Consider the following 25,990-nt stretch of genomic DNA (forward strand, 5'->3'; position numbering starts at 1 on the left):
GGTGTATGTAGAAATAGCACTGATTATTAAAGCAACTGGATTAATCGGGTGTTTTTGGTAGAGTGGTAAAGTAACTGACATTGGGGTTATACCACATATACATTTTTGAGTTAAAATAACTCATGCAGTATTTATCTCTAAACGAGTCAATCCACAAAAAATCATGCGTTATTTACCAAATGCATTAAATATCCACTTGCCGACCACATTATAAGGATGTCCTGGTAAAGCAGCCTCCCTGCATTGGATCACCTACCTAGTTCGTGATCCGCACGTGTATACAGTGCTGGCAGGGGAATCCTTTCTGCTGAGCAATTGTCTGCTCCCGATGGGGGGCAGGCGGGGGGATCTGTCCCCACCAGGAGAAGACAGTGATTATCACTGTTTGTACCCAAGGCAGGCTGGTTGTACTCAAGTTGATCAACTTGGTACAGTACATTCATCCTGCCCATTAACGATTCAAATCAGAACTGACCAAGATTCGAACCCTGCATATCCATCCTTACTGGTTACCCTCATTTTTTATTTTATTTTTTTTACATTGCTAAAATACTGACTGCCTATTGGCAGGTGATAAATAACGAATGTGTGTGTTCTTTAGTGAATTGACTTTAATGATTCATCTATTTTTTTTTTCAGTGTTCACCCCACATTCGATATTTTACTTTGATGAATTGGCTCACTTATTCTCCCATGCCATATTTACAAAAAAAGTCATGTGACCTTCATATCGCATGTGGAATCCTCTAGTGAATTGACCCCTATTAAATCTTATTGAATTACTGTATATATCAATAGATCTTATCTTGCGCCTGACAGCTGTTATAATGTTGTTTCACAAAAGAGAAACTGGAATTAGACATTACTTTCTAACATGTTTGTATTTATTTTCAGTTTTCTACATCCCTCGTTGCCCCCCTGGTACATATTTGGGTACATGATGAATGGCTTCAGCCTGTGGATGCCCTTGTGGCTTATCGGTGGTCTCCTGTATACTTGAAGAGTTCCTGGGACTGGATTGGACTATATAAGGTAAGATATTTTGAAGGGCTTCAAAACTGTTGGCGCTATATAAATCCTGTATATAATAATAATAATAATACTGTCACAAGTTCTTCATCTCCATTGCTAAACTTCATGATGTGTTATCTGCAGGTTGGATTCCGACATCATAAAGATTATGTGTCCTATATATGGGTGAAGACTGATGATGACAGCGATGGAGGAAGACACCAGCACCAGGTTCTAAGATTATGTTTTTATATAGCTGAGCTGTGGATGAGATATACACCAGCACTGTACAGGCATACCCCACTTTTAAGTACACAGTGGGGTTTATTTACTAAAGCTGAAAAGTACAAAATCAGGCTCCCTTCTGCATAGAAACCAATGAGCTTCTAACCTCAGCTTGCTCAATTAAGCTTTGGTAATAAAACCTGGAAGCTCATTGGTTTCTATGCAGAAGTGAGCCTGATTTTGCACTTTACGGCTTTAGTAAATAAACCCCATTGTGTACTTAAAAGTGGGGTATGCCTGTACACAGTCACATACAAGTACACAGAATGCATCATGTGTGGTTCAGTGTTAATTTCGTCGACTAAAACTAAAACATTTTAGTCAACTAATGTAAGTCGACTAAAATACGTTTAAAACTAAAACAATTGAGATGACTAAAATAACGACTAAGACTAAAATGGCACTTTAGTCAAAAGACTAAAAATGGGACTAAAACTAAAATGCCATTTTAGTCAAAAGACTACAACTAAATTGAAATTTTACATCAAAATTAACACTGGTCTGTAGGGCATGTTCATACCTCAATAACATAAATAATAACGTATTTGATTTTTCACTCCAGCAGTATATAAAGTGTTTGGAAATTGTAGAGAAATGCATAAATAATGCATTACAATTTAACTACACCCATTAGATTTTAGATGACTAAAATGAGTTTTAGTCGACTAAAATGTAGTGGAGATTTAGTCGACTAAATACGACTAAAACAATTGCAGAAGACTAAAATGGGACTAAAACTAAAATGCCATTTTAGTCCTAAGACTAAAATTAAATCAAAATTTGCTGCCAAAATTAAAACTGGTGTGGTTAAGGTGCATGTGTTTATATTTGTTGTATCCTAGGTAATGTTCGGTGAAGAATCTCTTCCCAAAGGCACTGGTGAATATCTGCTTGGCTATTACAGCAACAATATGGGCATTTTAATTGGAGTTACTGAGCCCTTCCAGGTATATACCTACCTTTTCCTCTTGGTGGAAAGTGTAGTGCGTTTTCAGTGATCATATATTTTAAGTAATTATTGCAATGTTAACCTTAAAGAAATCCTGTCACCTTTTCCATGCAGGACAAAGTGATGGTGTCTCTGCACACCCTAAGTGTTTATTTACATATGTGGCTGTTAGTGCTTCCTCTCTGAAAAGCAATTCACACTGGATTACTTTTCAGAGAGAGTTTTGACAGGCAGGGAGGAGGCAATGTGTTCCCTTCTTACTGTTTTATCTCTCAAAATGCTGATATGCAGGCATTGCAGTTGCGGCACCATTCCGTTCACTTGAATGGGTTGTGTTAGCCAGCGGTTCCACCCACCAAATGCAACACACTGGTTCATTTTTCCTGTGGCCTGTGTACAGCCCTGAGCGGCTGCATTTCTGGTTTATATTTGGGCAATCGCAGATTTCTAAAACTGCAGTGAAACCGCCTGCTTTTGCCTCGCGTGTGAAAGAGCCCTTAGGCCGGGTTCACACTGGTGCGACACGGTACACTTCCTATTTTGGATCCGACTTTGCCCTGCAACTTGGAAAATCGACTTTAAAAACCTGTCTAGTGTGTTATTTTTATTGACATTTTTTTCCCCCCAGGTGAATGGGTAGGGGTATGATGTACCCCATACTCATTCACATAGGGCGGGGGGCCGGGATCTGGGGCCCCCTTATTAAGATTCCGATAAGCCCCCCACCTGGAGACCCTGACAACCAACGGTCAGGGTTGTCAGGAAGAGGCCCTTGTCCTCATCAACATGAGGACAAGATGCTTTGGGGTGGGGGGGGGGGCCGCAGTGCGCCCCCCTGCCCCAAAGCACCCAACCCTCCATGTTGAGGGCATGTGGCCAGGTACAGATCAGGAGGGGGGGACGCTCGCTCGTCATCAGAGCACAAGTCGCATGCTAAAGTCGGATTAGGCAAGATGGCGATCCGACTTTGATCCAACTTCAGTGAAGTAGGATCAAAGTAGTGCAGGGAGCATTTTCAAAGTCAGACCGACTTGTGTCGGACCAGTTAAGACGGCAACATTGATTTTCACATGTCATGCAACATGACCTCCCAACGTTGGAGCGTTTGTCGCACCAGTGTGAACCTGGCCTCATACTCACCTTACCTCGTACCTTGTAGCTTCTTGTTCTCACACAGCTGGTGCTGAAATCGACTGTGTCAACAACCTAGGGGAGCGATGTCTTCATTGCCGTTCATGTGACAGCTCTCTGGCCTAGGCCTTGGCTGCTAGGCTCAGGCATTGTTATCAGCAGGTGGTCACATGCTCCCCTATTCCTGGAAGTGCCAGGTATTCTCGCTGAATGTAGAAGAGCAAAGAGCTGCAAGGTAGTGCAGGTAAGGTGAGTATAAGTGGTCAGGTCATGGAATGTGCTTCACAGAAACACTGGGGTTTAGCTACTAAAACTGGAGATTGCAAAATCTGCTGCAGCTGTGAATGGTAGTCAATCAGCTTCTAACTTGAGCTTGTTCAGTTAAGCTTTGACTAAAAAAATACCTGGAAGCCAATTGGTTTCTAGGCAGAGCTGCACCAGATTTTGTACGCTCCAGGCTTAGTAAATCAACCCCCATAGTGTTTTTGCCCTGCATGGGCAAGCTGAGATTATATTTTTAAATAAATTATAAGGTGACTTTTACATGCTTGTCCTTTCTTGCTTTTGTTATTGTACGAAACGTAGATTTTTGTAGATTAGGCACAAGATGCATGGAAGTTTTCTTGTCTCGTGCCACCATATACAGTATCTCACAAAAGTGAGTACACCCCTCACATTTTTGTAAATATTGTACATCTATTTTTATATCTTCATGTGACAACACTGAAGAAATGACACGTTGCTACAATGTAAAGTAGTGAGTGTATAGCTTGTATAACAGTGTAAATTTGCCGTCCCCTCAAAATAATGCAACACACGGCCATTAATGTCTAAACCGCTGGAAACAAAAGTGAGTACACCCCTGAGTGAAAATGTCCAAATTGGGCCCAATTAGCCATTTTCCCTCCCCGGATTCTCAGGTGTAAATGGGAAGCAGGTGTGTTCAACTTGGTGTTATTGATCACTACTCACTACTACACATTGTAGCAAAGTGTCATTTCTTCAGTGTTGTCACTTGAACAGATATAATAATTTTTTTGTAAAAGTATGAGGGGTGTACTCACTTTTGTGAGATACTGTACATGTGATACACTTGCACTAGTAAAGCTCTGTGTATTTGTTTTTCTCATTCTTTTTCCAGATCTGTCTGCCAGGTTCTGAAGAAAGCTTGACTTCTGACAGCTCCGACTCCAGTTCAGAAGATGATAATAGCACTCATGTGCTACTCCGACCAAAATCCCGAAGCCCCAGCCCAGCCAGTGCTCGTTCCCCACGGAGCAGGAGTCCAGCTCTTGCACGTCTGCATGACCTTATGATTCCCAGCTCCTCCAGACAGAAGAGCCGCAGTCCGTCTCCCTGTGGAGTTAGGAGCCCCAAACAAGAGAGGCCTCAAAGGTCTAGGTCTAGGGATACCCGGGAATGCCTAGGAAATAAAATCCACAGCCCTTACATGCCCCTTTCCGCTGCTGTGCCCACTGTGAGACCAGAAGCTGTGGGACAAGTCTACAATGCACAAGGGACAGTGCTAGCCTCTCCTATAGGAAATCCCAGCTGGCCAGCTTCTGCTGCTACACAGCCCAAAGACTCACACAATCAAACTCAGAGCCAACAGAAAGCAAAGTAGAGAATTATGCGCTAGGATGAAAATGTGTAATTTATCTGACCATTAGACAGCACAGCAGAAATATGTTTAGAGCATAATATAGTATATGTGGTGTCAATATGATATTAAAAATCCAAGCTGTGCTAATGTCCTAGAATTTTCAAAGTCACCACTAGGTGTCAGTATAGGTATCTATAAATGAGATGAGTAGCATGACTGCAGGCTGAAGAAAAGAAATCTAACAGATTCCTCTATCCACACTAAACAGCATGGATGGACAAATCTTTCCTGCCAGCTACTGCATTATGGCAGCCAGCTCCAGCAGCTGTCAAGAATACCCCAACAGTGCCTTCATCTGATTGGATGCAGACACTGTTCAGTTAACAATATTCCACCAAACTCCTTTGGTCGAGTTTTGCCGACAGGGGCGCCCACTGATTCATCATAAAACTTGGAAAAAATTGAGCCGTGTATGGCAGCCTTTAGAGCGGATAAACTGGGTGATTTTTTTTATTCTTATATTTGACACAAAAAGCTGACAAAGAGCTAAATCTTACATTTCAAGCAGGCTAATATATAACACAGACATGGAGTTGCACTGAAAGTGGGTTTATAACTGGATAATAAATTCTATGAATTCATTTGAGAATTGTAAATGAAATATTATGTGATTAATGGTATATTGGGATTCATGTTTTGCCATTTGTACATCTGGATATCATATATGACATTTCAATATCAATTATGACATAACTTACAGTTTCACCTTAAGCAGGACCCAAAATGCACTGAAACGTCAATTAAATGTTTGGTCAAAGTATTTAAAGCTCATTCATTTTCACTCTTCATTTATTAAATGATTTGCTAAATTAAACAAACTGGCACAGTGTTGGATTGTGTGAAGACGATTTATTTTATATCAGAAACGATTTGGTGGGTGTATGCATATTACACTACCAGAATAGAAAATTGTTGTTTTGTTCTCAAATGTTTTGTTATATTGTGTCATGCACAAGAATGGTTAAAATTATTTTTTTGTGTGGATATCTTGTCCTTCATCAAACAGTAGAAAGAAATTCATCAGGAAAATACTGAATTATGGTCACTAGATGGAACTGACGATCATCGTAAATACAAAACGTATTTAACCACCTCAATACCGGGCACTTAAATTTTGAGCTTTCAGCGCTGTCGCATTTTGAGTGACAATTGCGCGGTCATGCTACACTGTACCCAAATTTAAATTTTTATCATTTTTTTCCCACAAATAGAGCTTTATTTTGGTGGTATTTGATCACCTCTACGGTTTTTATTTTTTGCTAAACAAATAAAAAAGCCCGAAAATTTTGAAAAAAAATGTTTTTTTTGTTTCAGTTTCAAAACTTTGTAAATAAGTAAGTTTTCTGCTTCACTGATGGGCACTGATGGGGCTGCACCGACGGGCACTGATAAGGCGGCACTGATGGGCACTGATGAGGTGGCACCAATGAAGTGGCACTGATGAGGTGGCATTGATGGACACTGATATGTGGCACTGATAGGCAGCACTGATGGGCGACACGGATGGACACTGATAGGTGGCACAAATTGGCACGGATTGGTATGGATAGGCAGCATGAATGGGCATGGATAGGCGACACAGATGGGCATGGATAGGCGGCACAGATGGGCATGGATGGCCACTGATAGGTGGCATGGATGGGCACTGATAGTTGGCATGGATGGGCACTGATAGCTGGCACGGATGGGCACTGATAGGTGGCTTTGTACTGATGGATGCCAATCAGTGCCAAACAATAATGCATGCCAATCAGTGATGCCCATTGTGGGCACTGATTGGCATCCATTGTGGGCACTGATTGGCATCCATTGTGGGCACTGACTGGCATCCCTGGTGGTCTAGGGTGGCATACCTGGTGCTGGGCATCCCTGGTGGTCCAGTGTGGGCATCCTTGGGGGGGCTGCGCTGATAATTGATCAGCACAGACCCCCCCCTGTCAGAGGAGCAGCCGATCGGCTCTCCTGTACTCACGTCTGACAGACGCGAGTGTGGAAAAGCCAATCAAAGGATCTTCCTATTTACACTGTGATCAGCCGTGTCTCCGTTGGAGACTCTTTACCGAGATCGTAGTTGCGGGGTGTCAGACTGACCCCCTCAACAACGATCGCCGCGATGCGGGGCCCCGGGGGCGCGCAGCGGCTCAAAATCCTGAGGATGTCATATGATGCCCAGTCAGGATTTTAAAACCACTTTTCAGCCATCATTTGCCTTTGGCGGCAAGTGGTTAAAATTATTGTTAGTGCCATCTAGTGGCCAAATTGCAATTTTTCTCCTGATTCATTTTATTTTAGAATCAATAACATTCAGACCCCTTTCACACTGGAGGCGTTTTTTCAGGCGTTTTAGCGCTAATAATAGCACTTGCAAAATGTCTCTCAATGCTCCCCAGTGTGAAAGCCTGAGTGCTTTCACACTGGGGCACTCCGCTGGCAGGACGTTAAAATAAGTCCTGCAAGCAGCAGTATACACCGCTCCTCCACTGCCCCTGCAGGCACCGCTGCTGAAGCACCTGCAAAGCAATTCGGCAGTGGCGCTACACGGGCGCTATTAACCCTTTTTTTGGCCACTAGCGGGGGTTAAAAGTGCCCCCTAGGCTGAAAAAGCGCTGCTAAAATGATGGTAAAGCGGCAGGCAGCTCAGTGTAAAGGGCTCTAAACCTGGAGAGACAATAGCCTAATACCATTTGATTTTGCCCCCATTCACACACAATTGTTGCACCTGCAGTTTTGTGGGATAGCTAGCTCTGCTAATTTTTGGATGCCACCTTATAGAGATTTTGAGAACATTGTAAAAACAAAGTATTTGAAGAGACTCATGTACAATGGTTCCTTAGATACATTTATGTTTGCTTGCTTTTTTTTTTTGTGAAAGCTTTCTTGATTTAAAATGTTTCATACATAAAGATACACAACATAGTTTTTTGCGCTACAGTATATTTAGCGATACATATGGCATCAAGTCAGTATATGTGTAACAAAATATTTTATATACTTCAGTATGTATTTATTGGTAGCGCTTATATACATGTATTTATTTGTAGAGCTTCTATACAAATAGAGCCTATTATACATATTTACATAAAAAATTATATTTTAACACTATTAGATAATGTAATATTTTCATATATACACTTAGGGCTGGTTCACACTCCAGATTTGTTTCGAATGCGTTTATGCATGCGTGTTTTTAATGTGTTTTTGATGCATTCTGGGGCATTTTTTGTGCATTTTCGCATGCATTCCAGGTGCTTTTTTCTTCCCTTTTCCTGTTTTTTTCACTATACTAGGGCATTTTTGATGTGTTCCAGTGCATTTGTGCGTTTTTTTATGCATTTTACTGTGTTCCAGTACAGTCCAGTGCAGGAAAAATGCAGCATGTTCTATTTATTTTTTTCTGGAACTGGAAAGACCTGGAACTGACCGCTCTGGTGTGAACTATGCTATTGGAAACCATATACTGTAATCCATTTTTGATGCAGAACAAAAATGCATTAGACTGCATGTGGTGTGAACTGACCCCTACTTTTTTTTTTCTTTGGTTCACTAGCAACATTTTAAAGGTGACCTATACGTCTAAACATTCATGATCTGTGCTTTATTGCTGAAGTTTCTTCCATAGAGGTATCTATCCCAAACCATCATCCATCTTCATAATCCTGGGAGTCAGACATACTTATAAAACTTTCTGCTCACTGAAGTCAACAGACCTAAACTTCTTCACACATTTATACATACAAGTGAATACTGCATTGACATATTTCTATAGTTCTGTTTTCTCATTGAGATTAAACAATATTGTGATCTAAAAGCATAGAAAGAGAGCAGCACTAGTGTAAACTAGCTCTAAGGCCTGATTCACGCCTATGCAGTTTTAGTGCTTTTTGCATTTTGCAGATTTGCACTACAGAACGTGTTCCATAGGAAACCATGGTAGATGGACTGTAGTGCAAATCTGCAAAATTTAAAAAGCACTAAAACTGCATAGGTGTGAATCCACTCTAATGCCCTGTACACGCGGTCGGAAATTCCGACGGAAAAAGTCCGATCGGATTATGTTGTCGGAAAATACGATCGTGTGTGGGCTCTATTGGACTTTTTCTGTTCGATTTTCCGATGCACAAAGTTTGAGAGCAGAATCTAAAATTTTCCGACAACAAAATCGGATCGCATAAAGTCAGATCGTCTGTAGACAATTCTGATGGACAAAGTGCCACTCATGCTCAGAATAAGCTAAGAGACGAAAGCTATTGGCTACTGGCCCGTTTATAGTCCCGACGTACGTTTGACGTCACCTCGTTCAGAACAATCGGATTTTCCGACAACTTTGTGCGATCGGAAGTATGCGACACAAGTTTTGCCCAAAATCCGTCGGAAAAAATCTGACAGATTTTGTGGTCGGAATGTCCAACTATGTGTACAGGGCATAAGACCAATGGCGGTGCTCAGAGTGGGGCATGTATGTGCTGCAAAGCTGTCATGAGTGTAAGGCCGCGTACACACGCGGGGACTGTTCGCTCAACTTTGTCCGTCAAACAGTTTCAGCGAACAGTCCGCTCAAAATTAGCATGGACGGACTTGCCCACACACGACGAACGAACAGTTTGCTGAAACCGTGCGCGATGACGTGAACGGCACATACGACGGGACGGAAAATACGACGTCCTATACACTGCATTACAACTTTCGGCGTGTAAATCCTTTCTGAGCATGCGCGGAACTTAGTTTGACGAACAAGCCTACACACGAGGGGACTGTTCGCTGAAACCAAGTTTCAGCGGACAGTTTTTCGGAATTTCCGAAAAACTTTGTTCAGCAGACTGTTCGCTGAAACTGTCCGCTGAAAGCCCACACACGGGCGGACTGTCCGCCGAAACACTGTTCAGCGGACAAAGTTGGGCGAACAGTCCCCGCGTGTGTACGCGGCCTAACAGCTTCCCGCACAGGGCTCTATCCCCAGGCCCAATCAACTGACAGCAGAGAGACTCCCTGTATGGAAGCTGGATGTAAACAATGGTCCTGGGGATACTGGGGATGTCATTTCCCCAACATAGCAATGGCCATATATGGGAAAGGATGAGTTACGGAGGATCGACTGTAAATGGCAACAGGAAGATTTGAAATCTGCTATTGTACTGAATAGTGGTTATGGCTTTGCCCACCAATTTGTCTTGTCAATTAAAAGCAAGGTGGACCCAATGAGGAATTATTCTCTCATTATGCTCCACCCTATAAAACTGACGGTATCAGTAGAGCAGTGGGCAATGTCAGTAGGGCTTGTGGATGGTGTCAGCAGTTTTTATTATTATTATTTTTTACAATTTTGTTTTTTTACAAATTTTGGAGCCCTGTTAGAGCTGGTTCACACTGGGACGACTTGTTAGGCGACTTAGCTGCCTGACAAGTCTCATTCCGTTCTGTACAATGGAACTGTTCTAATAGGAGCAACTCAAGTCGCTACGACTTAGAAAAAGGTTCCTGATCTACTCTGGGGGTGACTTGAGGCGACTTGCATTGACTTCTATATAGAAGTCGTTTTGCAAGTCGCCGCTGCTGTCATTTGCAGGTAGCCATAGGCAGTCACACTGCAAGTTGTGCTGCCTCAGTGTGAACCGGCTCTTAACAGGCGAAATCTGCACCACACAGGGTGATTAGGGTGTGCCCAGGCATGAATTTGGCACAAGCACCAACAATTCTACAGGACACATTATGAATTTCCTGCATTTGTTACGAGTAGGAGGTAGAAGGGTTTGTGCAGTATATACATATCACTTATCTCCATGCCATGTGCCTGCATCCTCTGCATGGGTGTTAACCAACTTGTAAGGGTCCATCTCAAACACCCAGCCAATGAAGCTACAGGGGTGGAAAGGAGCTCAGGGATATTTGGGGTTCATACCATGCACTTGGCACTTGTCTGCCGAATTTCTGTACTGCTATGTCATCGCTATGAAACAGCAGTTGCCTTAACATTATGTCTGTGCAAAGTGAGTAGAGCATGGTGCCAGTGGTGTGCACAGCAGGAGTATGGATCCAGGCCTTCTTTTGTCTCCTACGTGTATTCGCCTGATTCTCATTACAGTATTGAACCTTTTATTGACTAACTGAACCCGTGTTTTTTATGATTGTGATCAAGTCAGGGGACCTAAAAATGTAACCTGATTTCACACGTGCCCTACATATGTGTTCCATTCAATAACACTCCAGATCCCTGGAGGCAGGAGGCATTAGACTTCTGCAGATCCATTCTGTATGAGAGCATAGTTTCGGATCTAAGAGGTACTGCCAGCACTGAGGGATTTAGCATGGTCTGCAGCTCTAGAACAGTAAAAAGAAAATTACAAATCTGACATTTGCTTTCTATTTTAGACAGCCTGACTTAAATTTCTGTAATAAGAACACGTGGGCTCAATTGGGCTTTAAGGAGAAAATATGTTCTAACCACTTTGAAAAGTGCACAGTCTATTTGCCTTCAGTAAACCAACCCCTTAGCCCCAGTGCATGTGGTGACGTGCCACTTTTCAAAGAAAACCCAATCACATGCTAGAAAAAAAAAAAACACAGCATTTTTTCTTGCGTATGATTGGATGAGCTTCACCTCATTCTCTAAGTTCTGGAGAAAATTCCCTTGCATTGTGCAACTTCCCTTTCAAAGTAAACAGCTCATTTGCCTTTAGTAAATAAATCCCTATGCTTTGCAATCAGAAAAACCATATTGTTTAGATAGAGCTCCATAGACATTAATACTTTAATCTTTCCTGGGTTGTAGTTGTTTCTTCTGTCAGCGGGTTCAACTTTCTCTCAATAAATGGAATCTTTGAACCTGATGGTGCCCTAGTTGTGCTTCTGTTCCTCTCTTGAGTCCATCTTCTTCTCTTTTGGAAACTATGTTTGTCAGATTGATGAGAATAGAGTGACCTTTTCATTTCAGCTTCCTCAGACTCTCCTCTGCTATCCATTGTGGTTCCTCCATGGCCTATTACAGATTTCTTTGTCTGTGCCCTCTCCAGTTTTTTCAGCAGTCTTTTCTTACCTTTTACAGTGTTCAATGATGATAAGGAGAGTGAGGAAGCTTTAAATTTGCCGTTATGAGAACCATGTGGCTGTCTAACCCTGTGAGGGAGGGGAGTAGGAGTTTGTTTGGCTTCAGCGTTACTGTAGTTGAACACTGTGGGTTTGTGAAGTACAGCTTTTGGTGAGGAGCCATTTCTTTTACAGCTAGAAAATAAAATAAAGAACAGTGATATAATGTACTGTGCTGTGATATTACACAGGAGTAGTGATGTGACGCACACTTACCCTCCCCACCAGTGCCATTGCACACACTGCTCCGTCTCACTGAGGGTGAAGCAGGGCATCTCTAAGATGTTGAAAAACATGATTCCTACCAGGCTGGACATTGTGTCATTGACTGTATGTAGGCATTGTCTGAACCTACGAGGTAAAGAAAGGCGATAGGAATACATCATATAGGAAAAGCTCTTTTGTCGTGACTTATGTCTATTTGAAAAACAAAGATTGTATATATATATATATATATATATATATATATATATATATATATATATAACACACTGAAAACATCAGTTTAAAAGCCCCATACACAATAAAATATAACTGACTGACTCACTACCTAGGCCTCATGCACATGACCGCCTACATTTGATGCAGGAGAAATAGAAATTGATCTGTTTAGCATAAGTAAACAAAGTTTTACTAAACCCACAACAGTAAAATCAGTCTTTATATGCAGTAAAGCATGCTTGTTATACTAACTGTGAAACCCAAGGGGTTAATCCTCTGCATTGTGTAAAAAGGCTGTTTGATCTTGTCTTCTCTGATCCTCCCCTCACTTTACTGCCCCCCAATCCATCTTCTGACAATACAGAGCCTTGGGGGCACTCTGCACATGCTCAGTTTGGTGTGTATTACTATAGAGTTTTTTTTATTTTTTTTTATTTGGGAGGGTGCATGTGATCAGCACACAGCTAATTAGCACTGTCCAGACAGAGGGTCGGGGTCCTGTAGTCTCATAGGACAGTCAGAGGAGAATGAAAAATCCCCCTACAAGCTTTAACCAGTGCTCAGCCAGACACTGATAGAAGTCACAAGACTGCTCTAACTGCTGATGAGAAAAGGTATTTAGCAGTTTATATTTACTAAAATAATTGTATGTTCTGTGTACTGTGGGAGACCGTATATAGTGAATGCAGGGTTTAGTAACACTTTAAAACTTCAGTTTTAAGTCATGTATAGTCTTGGATCCCATACATACTAATAGAGTTTCTGCAGAGTTTTGTCTTCAGATTTACCAAAACCATATAATATGAGGTCAAACCTTGAGGCTGCTTTCACACTAAGGTGCTTTGCAGGCGCTAAAGTGCTAAAAATAGCGCCTGAAAAGTGCCCTGAAACAGCCGCTGCTATGTCTCCAGTGTGAAAGCCCTGAGGGCTTTCACACTGGAGTGGTGCGCTTGTAGGGCGGTCAAAAAAGTCCTGCAAGCCGCATCTTTGGAGCGCTGTATTTACCGCTCCTAAAGCGCCCCTTCCCATAGAAAACAATGGGGCAGTGCTGCAAACCCGCCTGCAAAGTGCTGCTGCAGGGGCGCTTTGCGGGTGGTTTTAACCCTTTTTCGGCCACTTTCGGTTAACACTGCCTTGCTACCAGCTGCATAGCGCCGCTAAAACAACGCTAAAGCGGCGCTAAATATATCACCGCTTTACCGCCAGCGCCCGCAATGCCCCAGTGTGAAAGTAGCCTTAGCCCTTGTACACACGGTCGGAGATTCCGACAACCAAATCCGTCGGATTTTGTCCGTCGGATTTTGTCCGACAGATTTTGTCTGAAACTGTTGTATACACACGGTCGGACAAAGTTGTCGGAAAATCCGACGTGATGACGTTATTTTGTTACAACGGGACTACGTTCAGGCTAGTAGCCAATAGCTTTGGTGTAGGAATTTGATCTGAGCATGCGTGGCACTTTGTCCGATCGTAATTCTCTACACATGATCGGAGTATGTCCGATCGGAGCATTTTGTCGGAAAATATTTCCGGCAAGTTGGAAAAGTTGCTCCGACGGATATTCCGACGGAAAGAGTCCGATGCAGACCACACACAGTCGGAATATCCGACAAAACGCTCCGATCGGACACATTCCTACGGAATCTCCAACCGTGTGTACAAGGGCTAAGAGTTTCAATTTGTATGCAATCAGGCACTATATGGTTTTGGTAAATCTGAAAACAAAAATCTGCAGAAAATCGAATAGCGTGTATTCAGCCTTACATTAACACATGATAGCGGAATGCAAGTCTTGCTGTAAGGTAATATAGGGGGTTATTCACTAAAGGCAAATCCACTTTGCACTACAAGTGCAAACTACAAGTGCAAAGTGCACTTGGAAGTGCAGTCGCTGTAGATCTGAGGGGGACCTGCAAGGAAAACAAAAAACAGCATTTTAGCTTGCACATGATTGGATAAGGAAATCAGCAGAGCTTCCCCTCATTTCAGATCTACCCCTTAGATTTAGAGCGACTGCACTTCCAAGTGAACTTTCAGTGCAGTTTGCACTTGTAGTGTAAAGTGGATTTGCCTTTCCTAAACCTAAATAACCCTCCTAGACTGTTAGAATTAATACAATGCAGTATATAAAAACAAGAAAAAAAGCCCACTTTATATTTTTACGTGAGTGCTGCTATTGGAGGTCCAAGAGTTAATGGGGTTGATTTATTAAAGGCAAATGGACTGTGCAGTTTGCATGTGCAGTTCTGCTAATTTTCCCCAGAAGAACACCCAATCAGGTGCAAGCAAAATAAAAAAAAAAACAGAACTTTTGCTTGCGCATGATTGGTTGATGGAAATCAGCAGAGCTTTACCACATTCACTAAGCTCTGGGAAAAAATGAGAGCAACTGCACTTGCAAAGCGTACAGTCTATTTTCCTAATGAGTCTTGCTTATGCATATTGAGAGTCATTAGCCACAGCAGGTATGTGAAGTGTGATAACCAACTGTACTGCTTTTACATATTACTGTATATTATGAAATAACACTGTTTATACTGTATGTGCAGCAAACAATGTTTTTTATTGAGCAAAGAATATGATGTTGCACGGCATTCAGTGTTGTAAAAAAAAACGCTCCGGAATTGACAGGTGCCAAATAAAGAAGGCGGAGTTTATAGAGAGTATCAACGCAGAGATGATGAGATTTTTTCATGCGGTGTGGAATTTGCCCCACGTGTGATCCTGGTAATGTCTGATGTAACCTGCTGTTTGCTAAGCGCCAATGCTAATAAGAAATGAGTCACTCCTCCTCACATTTAGATTATTTCATGCAAAAGATAAAAGGTTTCTCTGATAGTCACCTTACTCTTATTTCTCACTGTGCTTGTAATGCTATTACTATTTTTGTAACAGGGAAGAATTCCGTTTTCACTCACCTCTGATCACAGTCACAGTGTGATACCGTGTGCAGTTTGTAATTTCGGATGCCATACCGAAATTCAAATGATTGGATTTGTGGAACGCAATGATCATGTTCTCTGCAGCAAAGATCCACTCCATGGAACACTCCTAAACAAAAAAAGAGTAATTAGTTCACAAATGTGTTTGCATTTAAATATCTTTATTCTAGTAAAGGGAAGGGGAAAAGGAAATGCAGCAGAGGGAGGGGATAGTGAAGAATTCACCGTCTGCAGCAGTGTCAGAGGAAGAGAAACATAGGCATGCACAGAGGGTGTGCCGGGGTACCTGGGCATACCCTAATTACTAAGTGCAGTGCTGATTCCCCCTACTGCCCAAGCTTCCCCCATGTTGGCCCGCTGCCCCACAGTGCTGCTGGCTTCCCTCTTCTCGCCACAGCTGCTGTGAGGGATGTTACAGGATAGAGTGTGGGGAATAGATATGTAATTTACCAGCACCTTCCTTTTCTAAATGAACACATTCACTGTGTTCATTCATAACTCAAGTATAGTAAACTGTGTTTACTATGCTTCCTTTTGTAAATGAACAGGAAGCCACTCAGCACATAGCACTTCACATTCATTCACTGCCCTGTGCAGCTGAGGCTGCAGAGAAAATAATTCATGTTTGAGCTTTGGGGTGCACACCCCAATGCAATAGGCTGTGCACACCTATGGAGATAAATAATATAGGAGTGGAACAGTGAGAATGAGAGGACATGGTATAGAGACAACGAAAGCAACCACAGTGGAGTAGTTATATATTCAGGGCATAGCCTGCAGTAATATAGACAGGGAAAGCACACACAGTGAATGAGTGGAATATTTAGGGCAACGACTGCAGCACAGAGACAGGGAAAGGAGCAACAATGGAGAAGTGGAATATTCAGGGAACAGCATGTGGCACAGAGAAAAGGAAAAGAGCCACAGTGGAAAGTGTGATATATATTCAGGGCACTACCTGCAGCACAGAGACAGGTAAAACACTCATAGTGGAGGAGTGGAATATTCAGGGCACAGCCTGCAGCACAGAGACAGGGAAAGCACTCACAGTGGAGGAATGGAATATTCAGGGCACAGCCTGCAGCACAGAGACAGGGAAAACACTCACAGTGGAGGAATGGAATATTCAGGGCACAGCCTGCAGCACAGAGACAGGGAAAACACTCACAGTGAAGGAATGGAATATTCAGGGCACAGCCTGCAGCACAGAGACAGGGAAAGCACTCACAGTGGAGGAATGGAATATTCAGGGCACAGCCTGCAGCACAGAGACAGGGAAAACACTCACAGTGGAGGAATGGAATATTCAGGGCACAGCCTGCAGCACAGAGACAGGGAAAACACTCACAGTGAAGGAATGGAATATTCAGGGCACAGCCTGCAGCACAGAGACAGGGAAAACACTCACAGTGGAGGAATGGAATATTCAGGGCACAGCCTGCAGCACAGAGACAGGGAAAACACTCACAGTGGAGGAATGGAATATTCAGGGCACAGCCTGCAGCACAGAGACAGGGAAAACACTCACAGTGAAGGAATGGAATATTCAGGGCACAGCCTGCAGCACAGAGACAGGGAAAACACTCACAGTGGAGGAATGGAATATTCAGGGCACAGCCTGCAGCACAGAGACAGGGAAAACACTCACAGTGGAGGAATGGAATATTCAGGGCACAGCCTGCAGCACAGAGACAGGGAAAACACTCACAGTGGAGGAATGGAATATTCAGGGCACAGCCTGCAGCACAGAGACAGGGAAAGCACTCACAGTGGAGGAATGGAATATTCAGGGCACAGCCTGCAGCACAGAGACAGGGAAAGCACTCACAGTGGAGGAATGGAATATTCAGGGCACAGCCTGCAGCACAGAGACAGGGAAAGCACTCACAGTGGAGGAATGGAATATTCAGGGCACAGCCTGCAGCACAGAGACAGGGAAAGCACTCACAGTGGAGGAATGGAATATTCAGGGCACAGCCTGCAGCACAGAGACAGGGAAAACACTCACAGTGGAGGAATGGAATATTCAGGGCACAGCCTGCAGCACAGAGACAGGGAAAACACTCACAGTGGGGGAGTAGAATATTCAGGGAATAGCCTGCGGCATAGGGAAGGAGCCATGGTGGAGGAGTGAAATATTTAGGGAACAGCATGTGGCATAGAGAAAGGGAAAGGAGCCACAGTGGAGGACTTGACATTGAGGATGAGAGGGCAAAGAGCCACAATAGAGGACTTGACATTGAGGATGAGAGGACAGAGCCTGTAGCATAGAGACAGAAAAAGGAGGCTCAATGGAAGAGTGGATTTATGAAGATGAGAGAGCACAGCCTGCGGCATAGAGAAAGGGGAAAAAGTGCAGTGAAGGAACAGAACAGAGAAAATGAGAGCACAGAGTCGGCCACACACAAGTAAAGCAGAAGGAGGAACCAGAGTTGAGGAGTGGAATATTGGGATTAAGAGGGCATAGCCCAAAACACAGAGACGGAGAGAAGTAACCACAGTAGTAAATGGAACAGGTATAATAAGAGGGCACAGCCTGCAGTGCGAATGAAAGTGCATAGCATAGAGACAGGGGGAGAAGGCGTGGAACATGATACCACACAGCCTGGATTGGAACTTTGCAGAGCCAGAGGGCAAAGAATCCACAAGGGAAAAGTAGTAGAGCGCACATAAAAGACATAACCTGTCATAGCCCTTGTACACACGGTCGGACATTCTGACAACCAAATCCGTTGGATTTTGTCTGACGGATTTTGTCCGAAACTGTTGCATACACACGGTCGGACAAAGTTGTCGGAAAATCCGATTGTACATAACGTGATGACGTTATTTAGTTACGACGGGACTACGTTCAGGCTAGTAGCCAATAGCTTTGGTCTAGGAATTTGATCTGAGCATGCGTGGCACTTTGTCCGTCGGAGTAGGCTACACATGATCAGAGTATGTCCGAACGGAGCATTTTGTCGGAAAATTTTACGGACAAGTTGGAAAACTTGGTCCGTCGGATACTCCGACGGAAACAGTCCGATGGAGACCACACACAGTCGGATTATCCGAAAAACGGTCCGATAGGACACATTCCGTCGGAATCTCCGACCGTGTGTACAAGGGCTTAGGTAGCTGGAGGATAAAAGCTCTGAAGAAGAGGGGGCACCCTTGAAACTCATCAGCTTTTGGTTTACCATTCCATGATTATCACTGGCCAGCGGACTATGCTGGATGGACTATCTGGTTGACTTTCTACATTTTGCTTGATTTTTTCCATCGTTTGTGTGTATGTTTTATACACTTTTAAATAAACAATCATCGCAAAGATAATGCGCTAGGTTGGTAGGCCCTTTATTCCTTATATTAGCTTTTCAGAGTACAACTTGGGTTTCCCTGGCCTGTCTAGAGTGGCAGCACAGCCAATGTGGGGGCTAGACCAGTGAAGACACTTGTTTTCCATCAGCCACACAGCAATTTCTCAAGCGCAGAAGCATTTTTTTTTTTTTTTTTTTTTTTTTTTTTTTTTAGGAGAGTGAAAGCTACATTGGAGGAGTGAAACAGAGATGTTAACATCACACCACCTACATCAGTGAGTAGAGCAGAAAGTGCCACATACTAGAGGACAGCACACAATCATAATGAAGGTGTATGAGACCTACAGGAAGAAAGCAGAGGGGCAGTAGAATACTGGGAAGAAGAGCAGAAAGATAGGTGGTACCTGCTACTTAAAGGGTAAGTTCATCTTGCAGAAAGGGAGGTGGTACCTGCTACTTAAAGAGTAAGTTCACCTTTGTACACTTTTTTTTCTAAATTCCAGCTCCCCTATGCACCAATATAGCATTCATGTACTTTTTTTGCAAAAATACCAAAGCTTTCTATTAAATCTAGAGCCACTTACCTATCTTGTCCTAATCCACGTTTCCAGACTTTTCCATCTTTTCCATTAGTAAAGTCTTCTTCCTGGTCAGACTAGAGATCATGACACAGGAAGACGTTGACCAGCAGACCTCATTAGCACACACCCTACATCATCTACTCACCCATTCCCAGGTGCACGTTTTTTTTTAAAATGAAATGCAATCAATCAGTGATCACCTTTCTCACTAAATATACAATATACAATTAGATTGCATAGTGTATGTCCATGTTTATACACCTAAAATTACTACTTGCACTTTTAGTGCCATTGTTATTGTAATTGATAATGGCACACCAAACACAGATGCAAACACACATTTTGCCATGTGAAAAAATGAGGCACAAATGCTGCAAAACGCATAGTAAAAAACACACAACCCACCAAACGCCACAATGTCCCATTAACCACATATAGTGCATCCAATTGAAATCAACAGGCTGCCCTATGCCTGTCACAGGAAAAACAAGACACAAAGGGGGTTATTTACTAGGCAAGTCCACTTTGCACTACAAGTGCAATCTACAAGTGCAAAGTGCACTTGAAATTACACTGAAAGTGCACTTGGAAGTAAAGTCGCTGTAGCTCCGAAGGGGACACACAAGGAAAATAAAAAACAGCATTTTAGCTTGCACATGATTGGATGATAAAATCAGCAGAGCTTCCCCTCATTTCAGATCTACCCTCAGATTTACAGCAACTGTCAGTGCAATTTCAAAAGCACTTTGCACTTGTAGTTTGCACTTGTAGTGCAAAGTGGATTTGCCTTTTGTAAATAACCCCCAAAATGTGGGGCCTGAAAGTGAAATTGGTGTGATAAAACAAGAACAATGAGGCTCCATCCACATCTGTGCGTTTCCTTGCATTTCAGAAATGTGCTACACCAAAATTGCAGGAAAAAATACACCAAGCTCCACTCTAAAAAAAAGTTATGAAGCTTCTTTGCTGCGATTGCTGTGTGTAGGGCAGCCCATTCAGGTGGATGGGCTGCCCTATGTGTAATGAGTGAAAATGCTCCAAAACGCCCCCCGTTGCTAAAAAAACAAACAAAAAAAAAAACGCATTTGGGAATGCGAGTTCCTGCTATGCAGAGTTGTGAACGGGGCTTGACAGCTGAGCGTTTCTGTCCACTCCCTCCTATGTACTTGTATAAAGATGGCCATACACTATCTGGTTGTGTATTTAGTGAGAAGGGTAATAACTGATTGATTACATTTCATTTTAAAAAAAACATGCACCTGGGAATGGGTGAGTAGATGATGTAGGGAGTGTGTGCTAATGAGGTCAGCTGGTCAACTCCTTCCTGTGTCATGACCTACAGTCTGATCAGGAAGAAGACATTACTAATGGAAACATCTGGAAACGTGGATTGGGACAAGAAAAGTAAGTGACTAGATTTAATAGAAAGCTTTGATATTTTTGCAAAAAAAAGTACATGAATGCTATATTAGTGCATAGGGGAGCAGGAATTTAGAGGGAAAAAAAAGTGTACAAAGGTGAACTTACTCTTTAAGTAGCAGGTACCACCTCCCTTTCTGAATGTAAATCTGAAAGCATGTCAGAATCCACTAGTATTGTTGATAGAAAATGGGCAATGACATTCACTCTTTACAGAACAGGATGTATGAAGACAATTGCTAACAAGCTAGTTTTCACCTTCAAATACCCAGACTGATTCAGGATAATTAAAGAAGCAATGTCCTTCTAATTTGATTCAGGTTTAGAAGTAAACATAGATTAGAATTAAAGCAGTTCCTCTAATAAATCAGCCCCTGTATGCATTTTACTGACTTTTGCTATTGTGTTTTTGGGTGTATCCATCTCACCTAGATTGGTGAAGTTCTCGGCGATGCTCCCGGCTCCACACCACAGTGTTCCAGGCATAATCCAGCTCCGTCTATGTCGAATGTGGTTATTCTCTCCATTCACATGGATGAAAATGGCTGGGTAAATCACTGCCACCAACACAAACGTGCCCCTCCACATTTTTATACGCAGCCAAAATGACACAGCAAATTCTCAAAGCTGCATGCACTGCAGATGTTAGTGTCTATAACAAATCAATAAGTGTAAGAGGGCTTTGGAGATCTGGCATATACACCATAATAAAGGAATTACAATAAGAAGTCAGCTACAGATTAAGCAGTAGAGCATACACACACATGCAGCTTTATGAATCACAATTCCTGCGTTCCATCTGTCAGGAGACAGAGCTGCAGATGATGCTTTTATAGCCTCTACTAGATGAGGTGATGTGTGATAACCTGCACTATGACACACCTACTCACTTTTACCTTCAGCATCTTTATTACCTGCAGCTCTCTTCCTGGATAGTGACGGTGTACATCCTCCAATGCACTTGTGCTGGTATGGGATGATGATGCATACAAGGGCCTGCTTTCTGTGCCATGCTTAAAGTAACACTCCACTATTTGTATCTATGAGGGGGTCTTCAAAAAGTTTCCACACTTTTATATTTTCGTTGTGTAGCACTGACCCCCGAAGGAGCTGCTGGTTTGAATGGGCTTACCGTTACCTTCTTTCTCTCGCGCCTCATGTCTAGGGGTTTCCCGTGGTAGATGGCCCAGAAAATTTAGAGACTGATGTCAGATCCGCTTAAAGGGATTTTAATTTGCTCAAACGTAGTTAACAATAGTCTCTCAGTATATGATCAGAGGGTTAGGTGAAAATTCCAGGTACTCTTAGTGTCAAAGTCAATAATAAAGAACTTTCTTACTTTGAATAAATCCAGAGAATAGCCATTCACAGCTGGATGTTCACTCTAGTTGGACAGTCCCTCTCTCACAAGGCCTAGCAGCCAACAGGGTGCTTGAGTCAAGAACAAGTCTCTGCCACAGACTTTGTTGTAGAACACATAGAAATAAGTCTCTGCCACAGACTTTGTTGTAGAACACGAACAAGGAAACTAGAAAACTTGTAGAACGCTCGTGTGGTACCAGTATCTTTCAGCCTGTCCGGCGATGCCGCACAAGATTGGATTCACAAAGGTCCTTCAGCTTTACCAGGCTCTTGCTAAGAAGCCACCCCTTGCATGGCCTTCTTCTGAAGGGTCCTCCCCTGGCTAACTATGAAGTTGCTGGGCCTCTCCACAACTTGAGATGGCACCAGACCACGTCCGAATCCCTTCCTTAGTTTCCCCGCCTCGGGCTAGCCAGCCCCGAGAATTAAAGTTGGGTGGATCCGCACCCCAGACCATAGGCCTCCTGGGGGCTGGTCAGGAGGACCAGGACCATGGAGTCAGAACATACTTCTGGACCGGAACCCCCCGAACCACGTGACATCCGCATCTTAAGTACCCTCTCCCAGAAAGCACGGAAAGAGTGACACTCCCACTGGGCTAGCTGAGAGAAAGTAACCTTAAAGCACCCAACCAGACTGTGTTTCCATGCCTGCCAGAAGAGACAGCACCCCCTATGGCTAGGCCAAACACCCTATAGTCCAGTCAGACTGATGCTGAGGTCAAAATGTAGAATAATTATACCCAAACAAAACTTCAGTTCAGGTGTAACGTTAAATTTTAAAAACATAGCACGTGCTCTTCAGGAGCCGGCGCTACAGTTGGAAACAGTGAGGGGAGGAGGAGACGTAATTGGTCGTGTCTGAGAGTGTCATGTGACTAGTCTGTCTGGCAAGCCAGTGTTCTGCCGAGAACTGTCCCCCCAACGGATAGTGTCAGCCTCGTACTGCGCAGGCGCAGCGTTTGCGCAGTACGGAGGACAAGGAGATGCTGAAAGTCTCCGAAGATGAAGGGCGCCTGCGCACTTAATAGTACCTTCTGCCCTGAGTCCAGGTTCAAGCCCCACCATGCAAGTGGACATTAGGGATGAGCCAAACACCCCCCGGTTCGGTTCGCACCAGAACTTTCGAACGGACCCCAAATTCGAACGAACTTTAGAACCCCATTGAAGTCTATGGGGCTCGAACGTTCGAAATGAAAAGTGCTAATTTTAACGGCTAATATGCAAGATACTGTCCTAAAAAGGGTTTGGGGACCTGGCTCCTGCCCCAGGGGACATGGGTCAATGCCTAAAATGTTTTTAAAAATGGCCGTTTTGGCGGGAGCACTGATTTTAATGACGATTAAAGTGAAAAAAAAAGTGAAATATTCCTTTAAATATGGTGCCTGGGGGGTGTCTGTAGTATGCCTGTGAAGTGCCACGTGTTTCCCGTGTTTAGAACAGTCCCTGCACAAAATGACATTAAACGGAAATAACACCATTTAAAACTGCTTTCGGTTTTAATGTTATATCTGGTTCCTGCAATATGGTTGAAAATCATTGAGAAAAATGGCATGGGTAGCCCTCCCTGCCCATTACCAGCCCCTTTAGGTCTTGTACGCATATTAAGGGGAACCCATATTAAAAAATGGAAATGCGTGTGGCCCCCAGGCCCTATATACTCAGAACAGCAGTATACAGGCGGTGCAAACAACACAACAAACCTACACAGTCCCTGTCTTAAGTTGAATCTGTTTGTAATTTTCAACTGGTACATTTTTAAAGTGTAGCTCCAGTCAAAAAAACTATTTTTAAGCTTTTTGGAAAACATAGGGAAGGGTTATCACCCCTGCATAATTTGTTTTGTCGTCCATCTTTTTTCATCTCACTTGCTGTTGTCTCCTTCCGTTTGCAAGTAGGAGATGTTTGTAAGTTGGATGTTTGAAAGTAGGGGCCTGCCCTATATGCTCTGCAGAAATGGCGGAACAAGGTGTTGGTTTTGCCACAACATTGTAAGCCCTCAAAGTGACTCTTGGTGGGCGCTGGAGCGCCCTGCTGTGAACGATTATATCAAGAATTGTAATTACATGCCATTGTTGAACAGTGGTAGAAAAACTGACCTTTGGTGGTTGTGGTGCTGGTGCCACAACACTATAAGTCCTCACCGTTACTCTGGGTGGGCACAGGAAGGGGCCCTCCTGTGAAATATTATATCAAGAATTGTAATTACATGTCCCTGTTAAACAGGGGCAGAAAAATGTGGTCTTAGGCACTGCTGCTGGTGCCACCACACTGCAACCTCTCCCATATACTCTAGTTTTATTGCAGGAATTAGCCCTGCTGCAAAGCATTGCATCAAAAATTGTACTTAAACGCCCCTGTTAAACAGGGGCAGAAAAATTGGGCCTTAGGCACTGGTGCTGGTGCCACCACACTGCAACCTCTGCCATATACTCTAGTTTTATTGCAGGAATTAGCCCTGCTGCAAAGCATTGCATCAAAAATTGTACTTAAACGCCCCTGTTAAACAGGGGCAGAAAAATTGGGCCTTAGGCACTGGTGCTGGTGCCACCACACTACAACCTCTGCCATATACTCTAGTTTTATTGCAGGAATTAGCCATGCTGCAAAGCATTGCATCAAAAATTGTAATTAAACGCCCCTGTTAAACAGGGGCAGAAAAATTGGGCCTTAGGCACTGGTGCTGGTGCCACCACACTGCAACCTCTGCCATATACTCTAGTTTTATTGCAGGAATTAGCCCTGCTGCAAAGCATTGCATCAAAAATTGTACTTAAATGCCCCTGTTAAACAGGGGCAGAAAAAGTGGGCTGATGGCATCAACCAGAACCAGAAATGTTCTTCCAACATATCAGCGGAGGAGGAAGAGGATAGACAATCAACATAACAGGACAGTCACTCAGCATCAGCATAGGCAGTCTTGAAGGGATGTGATATTTCAAAAAAAATTATTCTGTTACATCAGCTTCAGGTGCTTGGTAGCTGTGGGTGATCCAAGACTGATTCATCTTGATGAAGGTCAGTCGATCAACTGATTCGGTGGACAGGCGCACCCTGTGATCGGTAACAAAGCCACCAGCAGCACTGAAGGTGCGTTCCGAAAGAACGCTGGATGCAGGACAGGCGAGTAGCTCAATTGCATACTGTGCAAGCTCTGGCCAGTGATCCATCCTCAAGACCCAGTAAGCCAGAGGATTTTCGGTGGGAAAGGTGTCCAAGTCTGACCTTGCCCCTAGGTATTCCTGCACCATGTAAATCAGACGCTGGCGATGGGTGCTGGAACCGATCATACCTTGGGGCTGCGGACTAAAAAATTGTCTGAAAGCATCAGTCAGACGGCCACCTTCTCCACCGTTCCTTCTGACCGATGCCTCAGCAACACGTTGTCCAGGACCAGGAGTTTGTAACCTCCCAGTCTCTGGGAACGCGTTGCACAGACCTTTCTGCAAGGCCTCCCGGAGATGTCTCATCCTCTGCTCCCTCTGCGATGGCAAGATAAGGTCGGCAACCTTACCCTTGTACCGTGGATCAAGGAGAGTGGCCAGCCAGTAATGGTCCCTCTCCTTGATCCGAAGAATACGAGTATCCTTCCGCAGGCTTTGCAGGATCAGGGAGGCCATGCAGCGTAGGTTAGCTGAGGCATTCGGTCCGGAGTCCTCTGGGTCACTAAGGACAACATGATCCGCAGCTACCTCCTCCCAGCCACGTACAAGTCCACGTGTTTCTTGGGACTGTAAATCATCCCTACAAGACTGCTGCTGCTGCTGCTGATGCTAATGCTGAGTGCCAGCCTCCACCTCCATGCTGACACAATCATCCTCCTCC

The 25,990-nt window shown here is 43.6% G+C and overlaps 2 protein-coding genes across 2 annotated transcripts in view; one reads left to right on the forward strand and one right to left on the reverse strand.

Moving 5' to 3' along the window:
• The window catches only part of INPP5J (inositol polyphosphate-5-phosphatase J), a 76,748-nt gene extending 70,949 nt beyond the window's left edge, over positions 1–5,799 (forward strand). The window contains exons 10-13 of the mRNA XM_077461188.1: positions 895–1,032; positions 1,156–1,242; positions 2,139–2,243; positions 4,518–5,799. Of these exons, the coding sequence (XP_077317314.1) occupies positions 895–1,032; positions 1,156–1,242; positions 2,139–2,243; positions 4,518–5,000 (813 nt within the window). The 3' untranslated portion in view covers positions 5,001–5,799. The remainder of the gene's footprint in view (positions 1–894; positions 1,033–1,155; positions 1,243–2,138; positions 2,244–4,517) is intronic.
• A 69-nt stretch (positions 5,800–5,868) lies between these two features.
• On the reverse strand, positions 5,869–21,621 carry PLA2G3 (phospholipase A2 group III). Its single transcript, XM_077461189.1, has 4 exons — positions 21,233–21,621; positions 15,479–15,611; positions 12,336–12,470; positions 5,869–12,254 (listed from the first exon to the last, which is right to left on the reverse strand). The coding sequence occupies exons 1-4, from the start codon at positions 21,390–21,392 to the stop codon at positions 11,777–11,779; spliced, it is 906 nt and encodes a 301-aa protein (XP_077317315.1). The 5' UTR covers positions 21,393–21,621; the 3' UTR covers positions 5,869–11,776.
• Positions 21,622–25,990: the final 4,369 nt, after the last annotated feature.

This window comes from Lithobates pipiens, unplaced genomic scaffold, assembly GCF_037356315.1.
Source record: "Lithobates pipiens isolate NorthernLeopardFrog02 unplaced genomic scaffold, aLitPip1_a1.2 Scaffold_3, whole genome shotgun sequence".
Classification (NCBI taxonomy): Eukaryota; Metazoa; Chordata; class Amphibia; order Anura; family Ranidae; genus Lithobates; species Lithobates pipiens.